The sequence below is a fragment of the Asterias rubens genome, chromosome 10, assembly GCF_902459465.1.
Source record: "Asterias rubens chromosome 10, eAstRub1.3, whole genome shotgun sequence".
Classification (NCBI taxonomy): domain Eukaryota; kingdom Metazoa; phylum Echinodermata; class Asteroidea; order Forcipulatida; family Asteriidae; genus Asterias; species Asterias rubens.
In genome coordinates, this window is record NC_047071.1 from 11045113 (window position 1) to 11063172 (window position 18060).

Sequence of the window (18060 nt, forward strand, 5' to 3'; positions counted from 1 at the left end):
CTTTGATTCTATCATAAAGTATCTGTTTGTTTGTTTTTTTTAGGTTGATTTTCTTTTACTATCGAAATGAGTCCAAAATTAGAGATAATGTTTGGGTGCATGGTGATGTTTATGCACAACTGAGTCCTCTCTCATGCATGCCTTCAAAGACCATGAGTAAATTATCTTAGTTGACCCGACTCATAGATCATGCCTACCACTTCATTTTACACATTAACTGTATGCAAATCAACCGTCATATACGGTTTTTTTGGGGGGCTGCGAGTTCCATGCTGTGACACATTCACTGTGTATGTCAACAGCCCCAGCACTCAGCAGAAGCCATATTGTATTATTTACCTCTCCTTGGAAAAATAAAAATGCGGTTGTCTTGGTTACGTGATCAATTTATTATGAAATATTCTCGTGGCATTGTCCTTCATCTACGGTCTCTCAATCCGATTGTCTCTACATGTTTCCATCTGAGTGGATATCATTATTGGGGGGAAAGGGATGGGGGGGGGGCTTTGCGGCGGCGTTCTGTCTGATCCATGTCATGGTTTTATTTAAGAGTTTTAATTGGTGTCACTTCGCTATTATTGGGATGTTGAAGATATGACTTTGTTTGCACTTTGGAAACTCGCGGCGATGGTCAAAAACAGTGTTGGTTATTATTACGCTATTGTTTCCACCAACACAACGAGTCACTGTCATAATGTGATCATATCAACCAGGAACAAAACTTAATTATAGAACTGCCAAGATGTCTTTTTGAGCAGCGACAAAACAATGGACTGTGAAAAGATAAAGCAACTTCGATCTAAGCCACTTGAGAACAGAATACACTCATAAAGGAGACAGGACTGTGAAAAGATAATGCGACTTTGATCAAAGTCCCAAGAGAACAAAACACACTCCTGATCTAAAAGAAACAAAACAAGATCTTAGTTTGGCGCAAAAGAATGGCCCTAGAGACTAAACACATTGTTTAATATGCGAACAAAACAAGATATTAATTCTGCCGAATATAGAAGTTATCTCGGGCAATGACTGGCAACAAAACTCTGTACAAATAACACACCAGAGAACATCGTTCGTTCTTATTCTAATTGCGAAGCAAAAACGAAGCACCATTTTGTGAACTGCGTGTAAAAACAAAGCACAATTTTGTAGCATCGTTTTGAGTAATAGTGAAGTGACACCAACTAAAACTCATTATTTTAAATATTGATCAGACAGAGTGACGCCGCAAAGCCACCCCCCTCCTCTTTCCCCAAATATGGTACCCACTCAAATGTAAACTTGCAGTGACAACGCTGTTTTTGAGGAAGATGTAATCTGTCACTAAATTTTTAAAATACTTCTGGCCAGAGGCCATTTTAGTCATTCTGAAAGCAGAACATTTCTGCAACAAGAGTGTTTTTTTTCTTTCATTGTTCTCTTGTATTTAAAGACAGTGGACACTATTGGTAGTTGTCAAAGACCAGTCTTCTCACTTGGTGTATCTCATTATATACATAAAATAACAAACCTGTGAAAATTTGAGCTCAATCGGTCGTCGAAGTTGCGAGATAATAATGAAAGAAAAAAACACCATTGTCACACGGAGTTGCGTGCTTTCAGATGCTTGATTTCGAGTCGCGTTTTTGCTGAGAAAAAAAAAAACCTTCGCAGACACAATTTCCTACCTGACCGTAAGAAGCAAATTGGGAAATTTAATAATCAATTTCGAACAAATCGATCAATAATTACCTAAGTGCCAGGCATAAATTTATTGTCCCAACCTTGCCAATGTTGAGGTGATTGGTTTTTCATACAAGATACCTGAAGACGAATAGAGCATACGGATACAAACGTAAAGATAATGATTTTTTTTGTCTTTATAAGAACCAAGTTTAAGAACTCAAATAAGATTTCATGACCATGGTGTTTTAGTCCTACTCAAGTGTACATGGTGATAAACAAAGTTAACAAACCTTACTCGATTGTATCTCCTCCATTCAGCATTTCCGATTCTACTCATGCATACATGTGTGGTTTTACTGTAAACCTTACTAAAGATAAATAATGGAATCAATGTGTGGTAAAGAGGTTTTCAACTAGTGGTTTTATCCCAACGAGGCCTGGTTCTTGATAATTTTACCGAGACGAAGTCGAGGTAAATTATCAAGAACCAGACCTCGGCGGGTTTAAACCACTAGTTGTAAACCGATTCAACACACTTTGATTCTCATTCATAACTACCCTTTACGGTCAAAAAACATCAACACTTTTGGTCAAAAAGTAAAATAAATCAAAAAAATTATAATTTTTCAATGATTTATTTCAACACAACACCCCTCCAGCTATGAAATGGTAAGGCCCTCGGGTAAAACAACTCCTTATAAGGGAATGCTGTGCGCGTCGCGCATATCGCGTGATGTGGCACAACCTGTCCCGGCCGTTTCTCTCGACCAATAGGAATGAAGAAACTGTCTTCGTGTCACGCCCACGTTTCAACACGTTTTACTGGTCATAAACAAAGGTTTATACACACCCAAGTGACGCGCTTGGTAGGAATAGCGAAACTGTCTGAGGTATTTATGAATATAAAATTATTTCCAATAAAATGCCAAGTTTTCAAATCATACATACTTTCTTTGCAGTCATTTTACAAGATACAATTTTCAAGACACCTTGTGTCCATGTTTTCTACATTGTTCGTTGTGACAGCAACACAACCCCTTTGCGACCCCCAATTTGATTTTGTTACTTTTTATAAAAAGATATATCTTATATTCTTCGGTTCCCCTTCTATTTTATTTGTATAAATAGTCGTGAACGCTTCACCAAACCGCATACACTTTCATTGCTCGTACTTTGACCAAACATAACAAAGAAGAGCAGAAATTTGATTAAACCTGTTCAATATTTTTATGATAATTAGATTAGTTATTAAAATTGATACAAAAGTCTTGGTTGCCAAGTCGGCATCAGTTCCTTAGAAACCCTTTTGTTGATAAGTAAACAAAACCGCTGACCGAAGGAGCCCTTTCGTGTCTGCTTTTGTGAAGTCGGCTATAAGAAATTCAAGAGAGCATATGTTATACCTGGTATAATTAGATTCAGTTTGGTTTATTGTTTTTTTTTTCGCATGCGATAAATAATACAAAAGCTTCATATATGTGAATTTCTGTAGATATGGCGGTTTACTGTGACTTATTCTGTCTTTCGAATTTAGGGTTCTTTGTCTGGGTCATTGATTAAATTTCGTTTAATTTTTAAATTCCCCGTGAATAGATATTTCTGCCGATGCCTTAAAATTAATAAAATTGTTATGAATTTTTTACAATTTCTACTGTTGTTGTTATTTTTTCTATTTTTCCCCAATATTTTTTACAGGAATATGGAAGCCTTCCCATGAATAGATATTTCTGCAAATGCCTTAGCATTATTATCATTGTTTATGAAGTTTTCTTCTTATTCTTGTCTTATTATTGTTGGGTATAGGGTGTCATGGCCTTGCGGTTAAGGGCATCGAATTCAAGTTCTGGTGCTATTTTTATTTATTTTTTGTTTTTTTCTTCTCAAGTTCGCCCCAAAAACCTCATCAAAATCCAGGTCTGGACACTTTTTGTCCTTGAGCTAGATGCTTTGTCATTAATTGCTTCTCTTCACCCAGGGGTATTAAAGTGTATCTGCGATGGTAGAGGTCGATATTGTTGAGAAACCTTGGAGCTGAGACAGGGCATGCACATTGATACGGCATCTGTAAAATGCGCTGTTAATAAGAACTAGTTATTATTATTCTATTATTACAATTGTTTACAGGACAATGGAAAGGCCTCGGCGTATGAAGTACGAGATGACAGGTCAAAGAAAGATGACGAGTCCTATTTTCGGTCTGTGGTCAGCGTTGCCTACGAGACTAGAGAAGGGACCGCGAAGCATACGACTGAATTCAAGTATACCACTGGAATTCTGGTGAGTGACAATCAATGGCTGAACTAGTCTTTTGCCAAGACCTTCGTGGCTCAGCTTCTTAGAGCCGCTATCATTATAGCGTCGCTATCATAATAGAGTCGCTTGTGGTTGCGGCTGATGTTTTTGATCAGCAGTGTGTGGGTTTGAGTCCCAGTTGTGATATCTGTAACATTAAGCAAGACACTTTTAAGTTAAAACACTGAATGATACTTCGTCCTTTTGATGGGACGTAAAGCCGTTTGTTCCGTGTGTTGTGTAATGCACGTTCAACAGAACCTGTGCAAATGCTGAAAAGAGAAGGGGTTCGCCCCGGTGTTCCTGGTTTGATTGACATCATATTGCGCCACAGCACCTTGTAAACCATTACATGGTGCTATGTAAAATGAGTAGGCATAGGTCTCATAATTCGAACGTGGTCCAACATAACCTGCAGTGTATGTTAGAGCCATTGGACACTTTCGGTACAGAAAAAAAAAAAGTTCACAGATTTACAAATAACTTACAGGGTTTACAGAAGGTAATGGTGAAAGAATTCTCTTGAAATATTATGCAAAGAAATGCTTTACTTAAAAAAAACCCATTAAAACAATATCAGTTCTAGATATCGAGAATTACGGATTTATTTTAAACACATGTCATGACACGGCGAAACGTGCGGAAACAAGGGTGGGTTTTCCCGTTATTTTCTCCCAACTCCGATGACCGATTGAGCCTAAATTTTCACAGGTTTGTTATTTTATATAGAAGTTGTGATACACGAAGTATGGGCCTTTGAAAAATACTGTTTACCGAAAGTGTCCAATGTCTTTAAAGCGCTTTGAGCGTCACTGGGTGGTGGATTTACGCGCTATGTTATAAGACACCACTCTTATTATTGTTATTTTATGTTTAGGTCTTCAATGAGATGGAGTGGCATAAGAAGATCACCATCCCCATTGTCAACGATAATCAGTACGAGAATAACATGGACTTCTATGTCATCTTAAAGAACCCAGACGGAGGAGGAGCGCTGGGCGACCCTAGTCTGACTAGAGTCACCATCATTGATGACGATGGTCAGTATTATTCTTCATTCATTCATAAATGGTTTATATCTTTAAAAAAAAGAGTTTAACAATGGCGACTGTACGGCACCTAAATGTAGCCCGAGCCCTAAATGTAGCCTGACCTAAATGTAGCCCCAAACATGTACCTAGATGTAGCCCGGACCTAAACGTAGCCCCAAACATGTACCTAGATGTAGTCCGGACCTAAATGTAGCCCCAAACATGTATCTAGATGTAGCCCGGACCTAGGGCTCGGGCTACATTTAGGTGCCGCACAGGTGTGCGGCACCTGGCGACCAAGGACAAAAGTTGCTATAGAACTAAAGAAGGGATTTGGGGCATATAGCATGGTGAGGTATCAATATTATTTGGTTTGCGCAGTAACACAATGTGTACTTGCTGAGTAGATTATGTTCTTTTGAGAACCAATTTCTTTGCTTTATGTTCTACTACCGTAGTTTTTTTATTTCGGAATCTGAAAGTACACAAATCTGTGCGACTTGTTTTTTTTTTTGTTTTTTTTTTATTATTCTCTTGCAACTTCGATGAACAAATTGAGTTGACATTCCACAGATTTCTTATTTTAATCATAGGCCCTACATAATGGGATACACCAAGTGATAATACTGTTCTTTGACAAATATTACCAAACGTGTCCAGAGCCTTTAAGAACTTTGTTTGTTTCCGCCTTGCAGTTCCTGGGGAATTTTCCTTTGACAATGCAAACTACATGGCCGACATGGAAAAAGGTTTAGTCACGGCAACAGTAACACGGATCAACGGTAGTGACGGTGCAGTCACATTACATTACGGAACAATGTAAGTTATTAATATTCACGAATGTTTAGTTGACATCTGACCCTGACAAAACATCTATGTTCAGGAAGGAAGCGATGAAGTTTGGTGAGAATCAAACTTTTTAGATTAAAGTAAAAATGTTCTGCAATAAATGGTGTGCATTCCAATCTTGGCTACCAGTTGTCGTTAGTGAATGTATTTCCCATTCTTTAAAGGGACAGCAAACCTTTTTGATCAAACTTGTTTCAGTAAAATTAAGTATCCATTAACCTCAGTCAGAAAGATACAATCTCTATGAGATAAAAATAATTTGTACAAATGCATGAAACAAAGAAAACTGATATAGTTGTGACCTCTGACGGCAAATGTTGAAATCAAAGTTTGTATCATTTAGTGTAATTTGACAGCCCCTGTCCAACTTGTTATCATTGTGAATAATAATAATGTCTAAAATATTAAATTTGGTTTTTTACCCATACACCGATGTGTGTTAGAACTGTATACTCAGTACTTTCCCAAGTCATGTGACAAAAATATCACAGGCATGTTACTCGGATGGGATTCGAACCCATGACCCTTGCAATTCTAGAGCAGTGTAGTCTAGTTGGTAAGACACTGCATTGCAAGGGTCGTGGGTTCGAATCCCGCCCCAGTAACATGCCTGTGATATTTGTGTCACAGGACTCGGAAAGTACCGAGTATACAGTGCTAAAACACTTCGGTGTATGGGTAAAAACAAAAAATTATATCCTTTATCGCCAATATGTCAAAAAAATTAAATAAATAAATAAATTATATTAACTAACTTCTCAGGGATGGAACGGCACGGGGAGGACCAGAAATCAATGAAAACATTGACTTCAGGGCAACTACGGGCACGCTGAAATTCGAACACGGAGAAACCTTAAAGAAACTTGAAATTGATGTCAACAAAAAGCCCAAGGTACATATTATTCTTGCATGTATTTTTATATTATAGTTGGTTTATTTATCTTAACAGTGGAACGAGAATGCTCATTTTGTATCCCCATTAAAACTGTTTGCCTGAAAGGGAACGAGACCAAGGAGGATGTAACTTATGATAACAATTTATTGCAAATTCTCAACATTTTACTTGTCAACCTCAAAATAATTGTTTAAAGGGACGTTACAGAATTGGTAACAAACCCAAATCGTGAAGATCACAAATTTACATAAAACTTACACACTTACACAGTCTAATGATGATGATGATAAGTGAAAACATCCTTTGAAATATTTCTGTCTGAAATGTCATATTTGATGCGAAAAAAATAATATAATTTCGCTTTTTTTCGCTTTATCGATCAGCGTTTTATTCATTTTTGTTTTGGCATCGATGCAATGCAAAATTTGAAATCGGTTTTTCATTATTCTCTCGAGACCCAGATGGCCAATCGATCTCAAACCTCCATCCACAGGTTTGTCAGTTTATGTTTATGATGGATAACATAAAGTGCTTACACTGCCAGCAATTGTTTTGTTAGCAAAACCAATTCTGTAATGTTCCTTTAAGCTATAGCATAATGGGTTTTTTTAAGTTTATTTTTAACTTCATTGTTTGCTTGTTTATATTCACGTCCAGGGCTCTAATAAGAACTTTGTGATCACCCTACGGAATCCAAGTCTGGGAGCCCATCTCGGTGAACACAGTGCAGCAGTGGTCAGTTGTGCTACCGGTAAGTCACAGTCTTGGTTTAATTTAAAGGTCTTAGACTGATTAGCGGCTACAGCTCTGGCTATGGCTAGACAACATGCGTTGAATATTCTATGACGTCATAAGCAACAGTGGTTTGTCTTGGTCGAGTGATCGAGTTTACCGGACCCAAGCTCTGTATTGTCAGCAGCAGGGTTCGATTGTCCACGGTCATGACACTTTGACCATAAATGCTTCGTGGAAAGTAGTGCATTCTGCTCTACCAGCCAAAATCCTAGTGGATGTACGAACTGTTTCAGCCTCAGGAGTACCAAAGTGCCCTTGGTGACAGTGTACTTTTAGGAACGACCGACCAAAATCAGTTTAGTGAAGCCCTCACCTTCAAGTGGCCATCTGGCCTTGCGATGTTAAGCACTCATAACACAATATCATAAAAATAATGTTCTCATACAAACATTTTTAATAAAAATGCTGTAGTTACCAACTCGGATACGGCCTGTGGTTAGAAGGTGTACATTTTCTCTGCGTGTATCAATGTTGTCTTTGTAAGCAGCTTAAAACATCTCACTGCATCATTAATTCCAGGGCCAACTAAATTGAGAGTGTGTTAATATTTATTACAATCCTGAGATAATGTTCCTATAAATACAGTTTCTGACAACAGCCCCCGACAAATATTTAAACAATTTCACTGCTAGAAAAGGATTATAATTTGAAAAAATATGGAAAATTAATCAGTAAAATAAGTCCCTGCTTTTTGCTCTTGGGAGTGACATATAGTTCAGTTATTTCTTGAAGTTTGAAGCTTCTCCATTGTTTTAGGAGAGACCTTATTTTGCAGTACCATCTTTATCTGATATTAGATATGCCTTTATGTACTTAAAACATAGTTGCTTCTCTGCTCACAGGAGTACAAACAGCTTGATACATGGCGATTTCGGTTTACATTTAAGTGTGGTATAGGTCAACTTTATGACTATAAATATGCAAAATGCAATCTTACAGTACTGTTTAACTCAACACATAGTTGCTTCTCTGCTCACAGGCGTACAAACAGCTTTTTTCTTGACAGTTTACTGTTTACTTTTAAGTTTGTTATAGATCAACTTTATGACTATACTATGCAAATAATAATATAGGTTTTCTCGGCCAATTTCGGAAAAAGAGCAGCCAATTTAACCTTCAAGCTATTCTATAAATCGAATGCTACTGAAAAGGGTCATTCGATTTCGTTTTATGATTAGTCAAATGTAATGTTGCATCATTCGATTTACAAAAATAATCATTCAATTTGACAATTCGTCAAAGCAGCATTCAAATTTGCTGTCGCTTCTTGAGGCGTATGTGTCTCGAAAAAGAATGACGATACACTAAATTGAACATAGTGCTAAAGGAATTTGACTCGACTCAAAACGAAATTGAATGGCCGAATTCTGAATTTGAAACGCAGTAACAACTAGATAGGCAAAACAGCTTTAATTCGAACGCATGAAAATGAAATTGGCTGCTCATTTGCCGAATTTGACTGAGAAAGCTATACAACAAGTATATTATTGTAGACTACTTTGCGTAGTGGTTTTAGGAAAAAGGTGAACGAGTGTCATCGGTGAAATCTTTACTATTTTTCCCCTGTCCAGATGATATCAATGAGAGGCTGGCTAATTTCTATGCAGATAACTCTGAGGAAGAAGAGGAAACATGGCTGGGCCAGGTCAAAAGGTATGCCAGTTTGTTTGTGTTTTTTTGCCCATTAGATTCATATAACTGTTTCGGCAGGGGATTCTGTCCCCACACGGTAAATTATGTACAGGCCCTCTTCTCATAGTGCCATGTTTTGAATTAACTTCCCAAGGGGACACTGACATTCTCTGGAGACGTATTTCCCTACGTCACTTTGTTCCTGCCAAACATGGCTTTTTCAAAAGGCCATTATTTTGATAAACACAAAATCAAGGCAGTTTTTATTCATTCATTTACCAATGGTTGTCTTTATACACATTTACAAATCGTAGCATCAGCGGAATTGCAAGCAAATTGACTCTAGTCAATTCTTTGTTCAACCCCAAAAATCTTTTTTAATTGAAGAAAGCACGCAAAAAAACACTGTTTGGCTCATGGTTGCATCAGTGACTGATTATATAACTTACTGTTTCTAAATTATTGTAATTCTTTCTCTCATCAGTGCAATGACTGTAGGAGGAGACCAAGATGAACAGGGCAATGAGATCCCCCCAGCCAAGATGGACTACCTTCTTCATTTTATAACATTCCTCTGGAAAGTCATCTTCTCACTCATCCCACCAAGGTAAGCCCCCCCTCCCCCACCCCTCCAGCCCATCCCCTCTTATCACAAGCACTGGACAAGTTGTGTAATACTCAAATGTGTTAGCATGATAATGCTTACTTGGTAACGAGAAAATGAGAGCTGTTGAAAGTATAAAACATTGTGCGAAACGGCTCCCTCTGAAGTAACATAGTTTTTTTTTTTAAGAGGTAAGCTCTCACTCAAATAATAAAATACTTCAAGTCCGAAGCCTTTCATTATGCATCTGAAAGCACTCAAAGTGGTCCAAGTGTTTTTTTTTTTTCATTAATCTCTTGCAACTTAATGTACTTAATGTATAATGATGGGATACACCAAGTGAGAATATTTGTCTTTGATAATAACCAAACGTGTGCAGTGCCTTAAAAATTATATGCTAACATTTATTTAGATTAATTACCAATTATGTGGAATAATTACCAATTATAGTGTCGAGTGCCTTTACTCATCAGAACTTATGACCAATGCACTGGACCATTTAGCCATGACCTACATGTAGCTGTATATAATATGTTCCTAAGTTTTATTTAATTTTATTGAAAACATCTTCTGGGATCAAACTTTAACAGGTTGATCAAACTTGTCGATTTTGATTTTTTGGTTGGGAACTTAAAATGATTGTCTGTGGTATTTGTTTTGCAGGAGTGTTGCGGGCGGCTGGCCAGCATTCGTACTCTCCCTCGTTTGCATTGGTGTGCTAACAGCTTTAGTAGAACAGGTAAACAACAACAACAACAACATCAACAACAACAACAACAACAACAACAACAACAACAACAACAACAACAACAACAACAACAACAACAACAACAACAACAACCACAACCAGTAATAATAGAGACTTACTTAAAAACTGACTCCGCGGTAGTGCAGTTAAATCACGATCTTATAAGCTAAAGTTAGTAGTCCCAGCCTATTTTCTATACCATCCACCCGGGTAATAGTTAAAAAGCAGGACAGTTCTTTTCAGAACTGAGAAGTCTCCCGAACCCCCGAACAACCTACTCCGCGGTAGTAGAATTAAGCAAGACAGTTCTCTAACAACCTGATACACACTTGGTGTTACCGGAAACCAAATTTATAATTAGTTACGTATACTATTTATTCTGGTGGTAAGTCAGTGTCAAAAATCAACTTGTATGTGTTTATTTTTAAAAGAGTTGGAGATGGAATAACTGCCTTGATATAATATACACTATCAGATTTGTTTTACCATATTCAATTCAATTCAATTCAATTCAATTCAATTCAATTCAATTCAATTCAATTCAATTCAATTCAACTCAATTCAATTCAATAAGTTTATTTCATACTCTTGTTTGGAAAATAGTACAAATATGAGAATTTGACAGTACATAGAAAGGTAACAAAAACAAAAGCGCATTATACAAGTATACGAAAATTAATATAATGTTAAAGCAAATAATTGATAAATATGTAGGAATTAACTATGTACAAGAGAGGAGCGAGAGCATGAGGCTGTTAGATACTTGTAAAAAATGGTCTTCATACAGACAAACAAAAAACACCGAAGACGTAACAAGGACAAGACAGAAAAAAACAGAAATAGATAAGTTGTGGAGGAGGGAAAAAGCTATGTTACTTAGTGAGAGAGGAGGACTGTTTGTGTGATGTTTGGTAAGAACTGTCTCTTGCGATCATCAAAAAGGTCATTATGTTGCCAGTTACCCATTTTTATTTGTGTTATTTTGTTTTATTATTTATTTATGAGTTTTGTATTTGCCAACAATTTCAGCTTGGTACCCTCCTGGGTTGTGTGATCAACCTACACGCCAGTGTAGCAGGCATCACCATCATTGCCCTGGGTACCAGTGTACCGGACACCTTCGCCAGCCGCACGGCAGCCGTTCACGACCAGTACGCAGATGCCGCTATTGGCAATATTACTGGTGAGTTGTAATCATGACCGAATTTCTTCAAGATGTTTTAAAAGCTGACAAAAAACTGCTTGACAAAATGTCTTTACTAAGCAAATATTTAGTCGGGACCATCCACACGAATGTATGCAAACTTAAAGTTATTAGGGCTGGTTACCTGTTTCTGCTAAGCGATTTGTTGTACTTCCAAAGTGTTAAAAATGTTGAACTACCGAATAAACTCGCAGCGCTCTGCCAACCAAGCTATTCAGCCCTTTTCGTTTGCGGTCCCTGTTTTCTCAATCTACCCAGTCAGTTTCCTTTATGGTTTATTACATCATTTCATTTTTTTATTTTGTTTTCCTTACCCTTCCACCAAGACTCTGCTAGGGTCGAAAACGTCAGGCCATTATTCATTTTCATTTATATGTCTGTTAGGGTAGTAAGCAGTTTGAAACAGCCATTTCTAATTTCTAATTGCATTTAACTGAGTTGGTTACAACAAAATTAGGATTTATTTTGTATGTTTTCAATTTTCTTTTAGGGAGCAATAGCGTCAATGTCTTTCTAGGTTTGGGTCTACCGTGGGTGATCAGTACGATGTATGCCAACTCTTTCGGTAAACCCTTCAGAGTGGAACAGGGTAACCTGGATCTAGCAGTAATCGTCTTCACTGCTATGGGATCTACGTGTATCATACTGCTTATTCTCAGGAGAAAGGTAACTATTCTTAATTTATTATTTTTAGTTTAACCCTTTATACACAGGATTCGGGAAAAATCATGAGTATACTCAATATTTTCCCGAATCCTGTGTAAATAATTACAATCATATTGTTTTCACAGGACTCGAGGAAAGTACCTCGTAAGGGTAAAACCCAAATTAGTTAAAGAGTAACTATAAATATAAATATGAATAGAAGACCTGCGGGTACAACCATGTGTAAGATGTCTTTTGTGGTTTGGTCTCGACGTTTCGAACAGTATACTCTGCTCGTCATCAGGAGAATTAACATGTTTTATCCCCAACACAAATTTAACTATATTATATTATTAATTTAGTTTATACTCTTATATTTAGTTTGTGGCAACCCCATGTCTAAACGGGGATACCATATAAACCCGGGATATTGATGGGACTATCCATGCGGGTCACAGCTTAATTTTCAATATTTGTTAATATAATATCTTAAGTTAGCTTAATTCGGCCTCTGGCTACGATGACATTTTCATCAAGAACATTTCGAAATCATTTGCTGTTGTCATCATTAGTTTCAGTTGACAAGATTGAATTCAAACATACCACTTAGATTATAGGCATTCAATCTTTGCTGTGAGTGCCCTGATCATTCTTCGGCGTTGTGAATGTCCCTTTTATTATAAGTTTATTAATTTGATGTTTTCTTCTTCTGTTTTTGTCCTTAGTTCCTTGGAGGGGAGCTTGGAGGAAAGAAGGTCGTCAAGTTTGCCACAGCGTTCTTCCTCTCGTTCCTGTGGGTGTCGTACATTGTGGTGTGTACACTCAAAGCATATGGTTTCATCTAGCCAACCTGTTATACACCACAAAAAGCTACAAGTCTTATTTTGAGCTACAAGTATTGCGGATTTGTGTATCTTACAAGTAACTTGTAATGTACAGATCTATGGATAGATCCCCAATTCAGGAAAGAAACTAAAGCGGTAACTAATAAAGGGATATCGCTGACAGCTTCTTTACACCACAAAGAGCTGCAGGTGTTATTTGAGCTGCGAGTCTTGTGAATTTTTATCTCCCAGCTTAGTTCGACACAAGTGTGTATTAAAAGTAAAGATCTTTGAACAAATCCTGAATTTAGGAAGAAGGAAAAACAATGACAAATCCCAAGCCCGGGATGTTTAAAATGAAGAGTGCTTATCTGCGCGAACGTAGAAATGATTTAAGAAAGACCCAAGGGGACTAAAACAAGGTGACCAATGAGAGGCAGGAGAAGAAGAAGATGAGAACACAGAATGATTTAGAGAGATTGTCCACATGAAGACGGAAAGATATAATAATGACAAGTGAATAGCAAGATATAGGATGGACCAAGAGCAAGCAGGAAAAGAAGAGGGAGACGATGGAGAGATGAAATCACCACATGAAGACATAAAACATGGCAGGCATGATACTTCATGGAGGCAACCACAGGCGGTTGCCCCCATGCCCCCTGGTTATTGCCTCGGTGCCATTTGGTATAAATTTGCAATATCTTCATTGGGTGCCCTTTACCAAGGAGGAAATGCCTCGATGCCCTTGCCCTTTTAAAAACGAAGCACACAGGCTTGACATGGAGTAGGATGACAAAGGAAAGAAAATAATTAAAATTACTGGAGAGAGGCTTCAACCAAAGCCTAATGATGATGAGGTAGACTTTGTTATAATAATGTCAACTTGTGGAGAGATAATAGTCAGGTGACAATCAGGTTTAACTGTGCAATTATACCACTGTGTGATCAGGGAACAAGAGCTGTAAGTGAAATACACTTTTGCTCCTTTTCTTAAAAGAAACGTCGGCAAGCTCAAAACAAAAATAAGTGGATATCACCGAACACCCTATGAGTAATTGTGTTATTACACCAGACCAAACAAGTTTGTATAATATACTAGATACGTGCGCTATATAAGACTTTGATATTATTAAGACAAACTTGAGATGGCTATCAGAATGTCAGTTATATCATGCTCAAATAGAATGCTAATGGCAATATAATATGCAATCAGGTATTTTACTGTTGTTCAACGATTATTGTTACCCAAGTATATATATATACTATCGTTACTGACATTGCTTGCAAAGGCGAGCCAATATTTTACATTGATTTGAGTGTGGAATTTGAGAGTTGAGTCTAGCATTTTTTTCGGATCCAATGAACAAAATGAAACGAAATGGCGTTCAGTTGTAAAGGGAAGCAACATTTAGCCAATTGAAACAAACATGTACTTTTGATCTAGCAGAGGTAGCTGACTATTTATTGTAAATAGAAAGTACTATTTCTATAATTAGAGTCAATACATTCCACTATCAGAATAGGATTCTTCTAAGATATTATTAGAAAATATATAATAATATATTTGAGGACAAACTTGAGTAAGTAATTGCTAGGATGGATTTGTACACATTCATATCAACCGTGAAGGAACAAATGATGTGAGCCTCATATTTCAGAATTGACTCCTGTACTGATGACGTCAATAATTGTTTATGTCTTTAAAGGCAGTGGACACTATTAGTAATTACTCAAAATAATTAATATCATAAAACCTTACTTGATAATGAGTAATGTGGAGAGGTTGATAGTACACAACATTGTGAGAAACGGCTCCCTATGAAGTTAAGTAGTTTTCAAGAAATAAGTAATTTTCCACGAATTTGATTTCGAGACCTCAGATTTAGAATTTGAGGTCTCGAAATCAAGCATCTGAAAGCACACAACTTCGTGGACCACGGTGCGACAAGGGTGTTATTTTGGTTAAATTAATATCTCGCAACTTCGTCCACCAATTGAGCTAAAATTTTCACAGGTTTGTTTTTGTATGCATATGTTGAGATAGACCAACTGTAAAGACTGGTCTTCGACAATTACCAGTAGTGGCCACTGTCTTTATGTGCAGCGGTTTCACTTGGTACTCTGCATTTCCAACAGTAATGAATATACTCAACATTGGTTCCCCGCGTCTCCTGCAAAGTGATAAACAAACTGTGACGTCATCAGGAATAAAGTATATTCAGAACAGTTTCTATTTTTGATTTTATTTGTTTAAGTTTGAAAGAGCTTCCCGCCCCACGCAGAAGCTCACTTTTGTTGCATACATGTCAGCTCGAGGTGCACTAGATGTTTCTCCAGTTTGTCCTTAAGGTGAATGTGTGCCTGTAAGTGGCATTGCGATAAAGAAGTGAAAACAATAGTGCATGAAACTGTCATCCCCCCGACATGCACACCCTCAAACATTTGAAAACTACCCTGTGACCACCATTGACGTTACCAAACTTCATGCTGTCTACTTTCTACGAGCAATTAACGAAGGTTGTTCCTCTTTTAACCATTTAGCCGCTGGACCGCCCAGCCGCCTATCGATATACTGTATGTGGTAGGAGGAAACCTTGCTAGCTTGTGTTTGTAGAAAAAAAACAAATGAAGCTGATGATGATGAAATTATTTAGCTCTTACCCCAACAAAACGCTCATTAATAAACACAAAGGAAACTGTATTTATTCAACATTCATGATAATATTGTCGAAAACTAACGCCTTCGCATTTAATCAGTAGAATAATTGAGTCAGATAAAAAGCCTTGAAAAGCTATTGTGTCCGTTTTATCCTTACAAACAAATATTCGCCATAAAAATTACCGTAGCCGTTTAACGAGAGACATTTATTGTTCTTGTGCGAACTTGTAGAATAATTGAGTCAGATAAAAAGCCTTGAAAAGCTATTGTGTCCTTTTTATCCTTACAAACAAATATTCGCCATAAAAATTACCGTAGCCGTTTAACGAGAGACATTTATTGTTCTTGTGCGAACTTGTACTTTTATACAAATATCAAGGTTCAATTCCAGTAATTAACTGCAAGAATCTTGAAATAATAGTTTTCAGCAAACTCGGGCGGTGCAGGGACTACAGGGTTATATCGATTTAAACGGTGGCTCATGATTGATTCAAGAGTAGAATTTACAATAATGTGTTGCCGTTATCTAAATGTCATAGATAATGTGTGCTTAGGTATAACAAATACCTCACTTTTAAAGAACAAAATAATATTATTTGCAGTTAGGAGGCCAAAAGTAACAAAACGCAGTTCAGTTTATATTGAGCTAAATTTATATACAAACAATACTGTTGTATAAATGTGGTTAGATTTATTTGTTGGACGGCATCGAACAAGTCTCTTTCTTGGCGAAGCCATTTTAGAGTTGCATTTTAAACCATTCAGAATAAGATTTCACGTTAGTGGACTGTGTATATTTATTAATATTCTACTTACTCTATGCATGTGTGCAAGTTCTCAGAGATTTTACATATTTTCTGTAGTGAAACTGGACTGTATACACTATTGTAAATATATATATTTTTTTCATATTGATAAAGCAAAACTTTATTTAAGAATCTTTAGGCCTGCCACCGTGGCAACAGATTGTGACATTTCCTAGTGTGCTATATTGTATAAAAAAGAGAAAGAAAATGTATATATATTGAAAAATTATTATAATACTTGTTGATAAAATACTGTTTTGATTTGCTGTAAGTAATTTTTTAAGTATTGCATGACATCACTCAAAAACCATTGGAATGTTGTGCTAAAACTACCTTACTCTGTCCTGAAACCATGGCTTAAAGAGTGATTTTGTATAATATAAAACAGCAATTCAATACAAGATTTCAAAAAAGAGTATTAGATGTTGATCAAATTATGAACTTTAATCACCCAAAATGTGTACGCCTTATGCACATGACGTCATTTTAAGTAGAGCGTCCTCTCTCGACGAGGTTAAAGTAAGGTTCCTCACTATCTGTCATTACGTCATAACATAAGTCTATTATTTTGCATGTGTGCTGTAAAGAGTTGGTTTTTATTTAATAAATGTATATAAATCCAATTTATTATGACTGTTTTGTCTTCTCTTCCCGTGGCCAGAAATGAACACTCGATGAAAAATAACGTGAATTTATTTTGTGGTTGTTGTATTTTGTGCTTCATTTTTTTTTTTTTTTTGATTGAAAGAGTTTTCCTGAATTTCAGTGTTCCTTTAAGCAGAATGGACATAAACACAAAACAAACATTTCAGATAGTAACTTGGGTTCCTAAAGTGCACCTCTTGTTAGTCGGACTTTTACCAGCTTTTTACAAAAACGTTTTTAACGCACTATTTTTCACAGTGTGTCTATAATGAATTTGTTTTGTTTGGGGGGGGGGACTGCTTCCCAATAAATTCTTTCTATTTCTGTTATAGTTTTCTCCTTGTCCGGGACATGGAATTTTAGTGCCTCTCTGTATAATTATTTTATGATCAACAATTGCAATTGGAATTGTCAATACGTGTTGTAAATTGTGTGCATTATAAAAAAAATTGAATATTCAAATATCGCTGGCCGAAGGTAAAACAAGTGATAACAAACAGCATTTAATGTAGTATTTTTTTATTATCTGGTTCATAGAGATCATCATAAGTGCATGGTGTTTTGAGGTGACGTAATATTTTGGCTACAATTTAATTTCTACATTCATATGTTTTTCATGAGCAACAAAATTCGTTTATATTAATAAAATGTAGATTTTCCCGGTAATTTTCTGCCCAAAAATTGCATACTTTTGTGCATTTTTCTGAAACAAATAGTGATTTTGCAGCTTGAGCTGAAACAATATAATTCAGTTTTATTTAAA

At 36.6% G+C, this 18060-nt stretch overlaps 1 protein-coding gene across 1 annotated transcript in view; it reads left to right on the forward strand.

Moving 5' to 3' along the window:
• The window catches only part of LOC117296031 (sodium/calcium exchanger 3-like), a 66596-nt gene extending 51649 nt beyond the window's left edge, over positions 1-14947 (forward strand). Inside the window, exons 10-20 of the mRNA XM_033778880.1 lie at positions 3790-3942; positions 4835-4997; positions 5684-5807; positions 6600-6729; positions 7390-7483; positions 9099-9180; positions 9644-9766; positions 10427-10502; positions 11541-11694; positions 12206-12381; positions 13086-14947. Of these exons, the coding sequence (XP_033634771.1) occupies positions 3790-3942; positions 4835-4997; positions 5684-5807; positions 6600-6729; positions 7390-7483; positions 9099-9180; positions 9644-9766; positions 10427-10502; positions 11541-11694; positions 12206-12381; positions 13086-13205 (1395 nt within the window). The 3' untranslated portion in view covers positions 13206-14947. The remainder of the gene's footprint in view (positions 1-3789; positions 3943-4834; positions 4998-5683; positions 5808-6599; positions 6730-7389; positions 7484-9098; positions 9181-9643; positions 9767-10426; positions 10503-11540; positions 11695-12205; positions 12382-13085) is intronic.
• The last annotated feature ends 3113 nt before the right edge of the window (positions 14948-18060 follow it).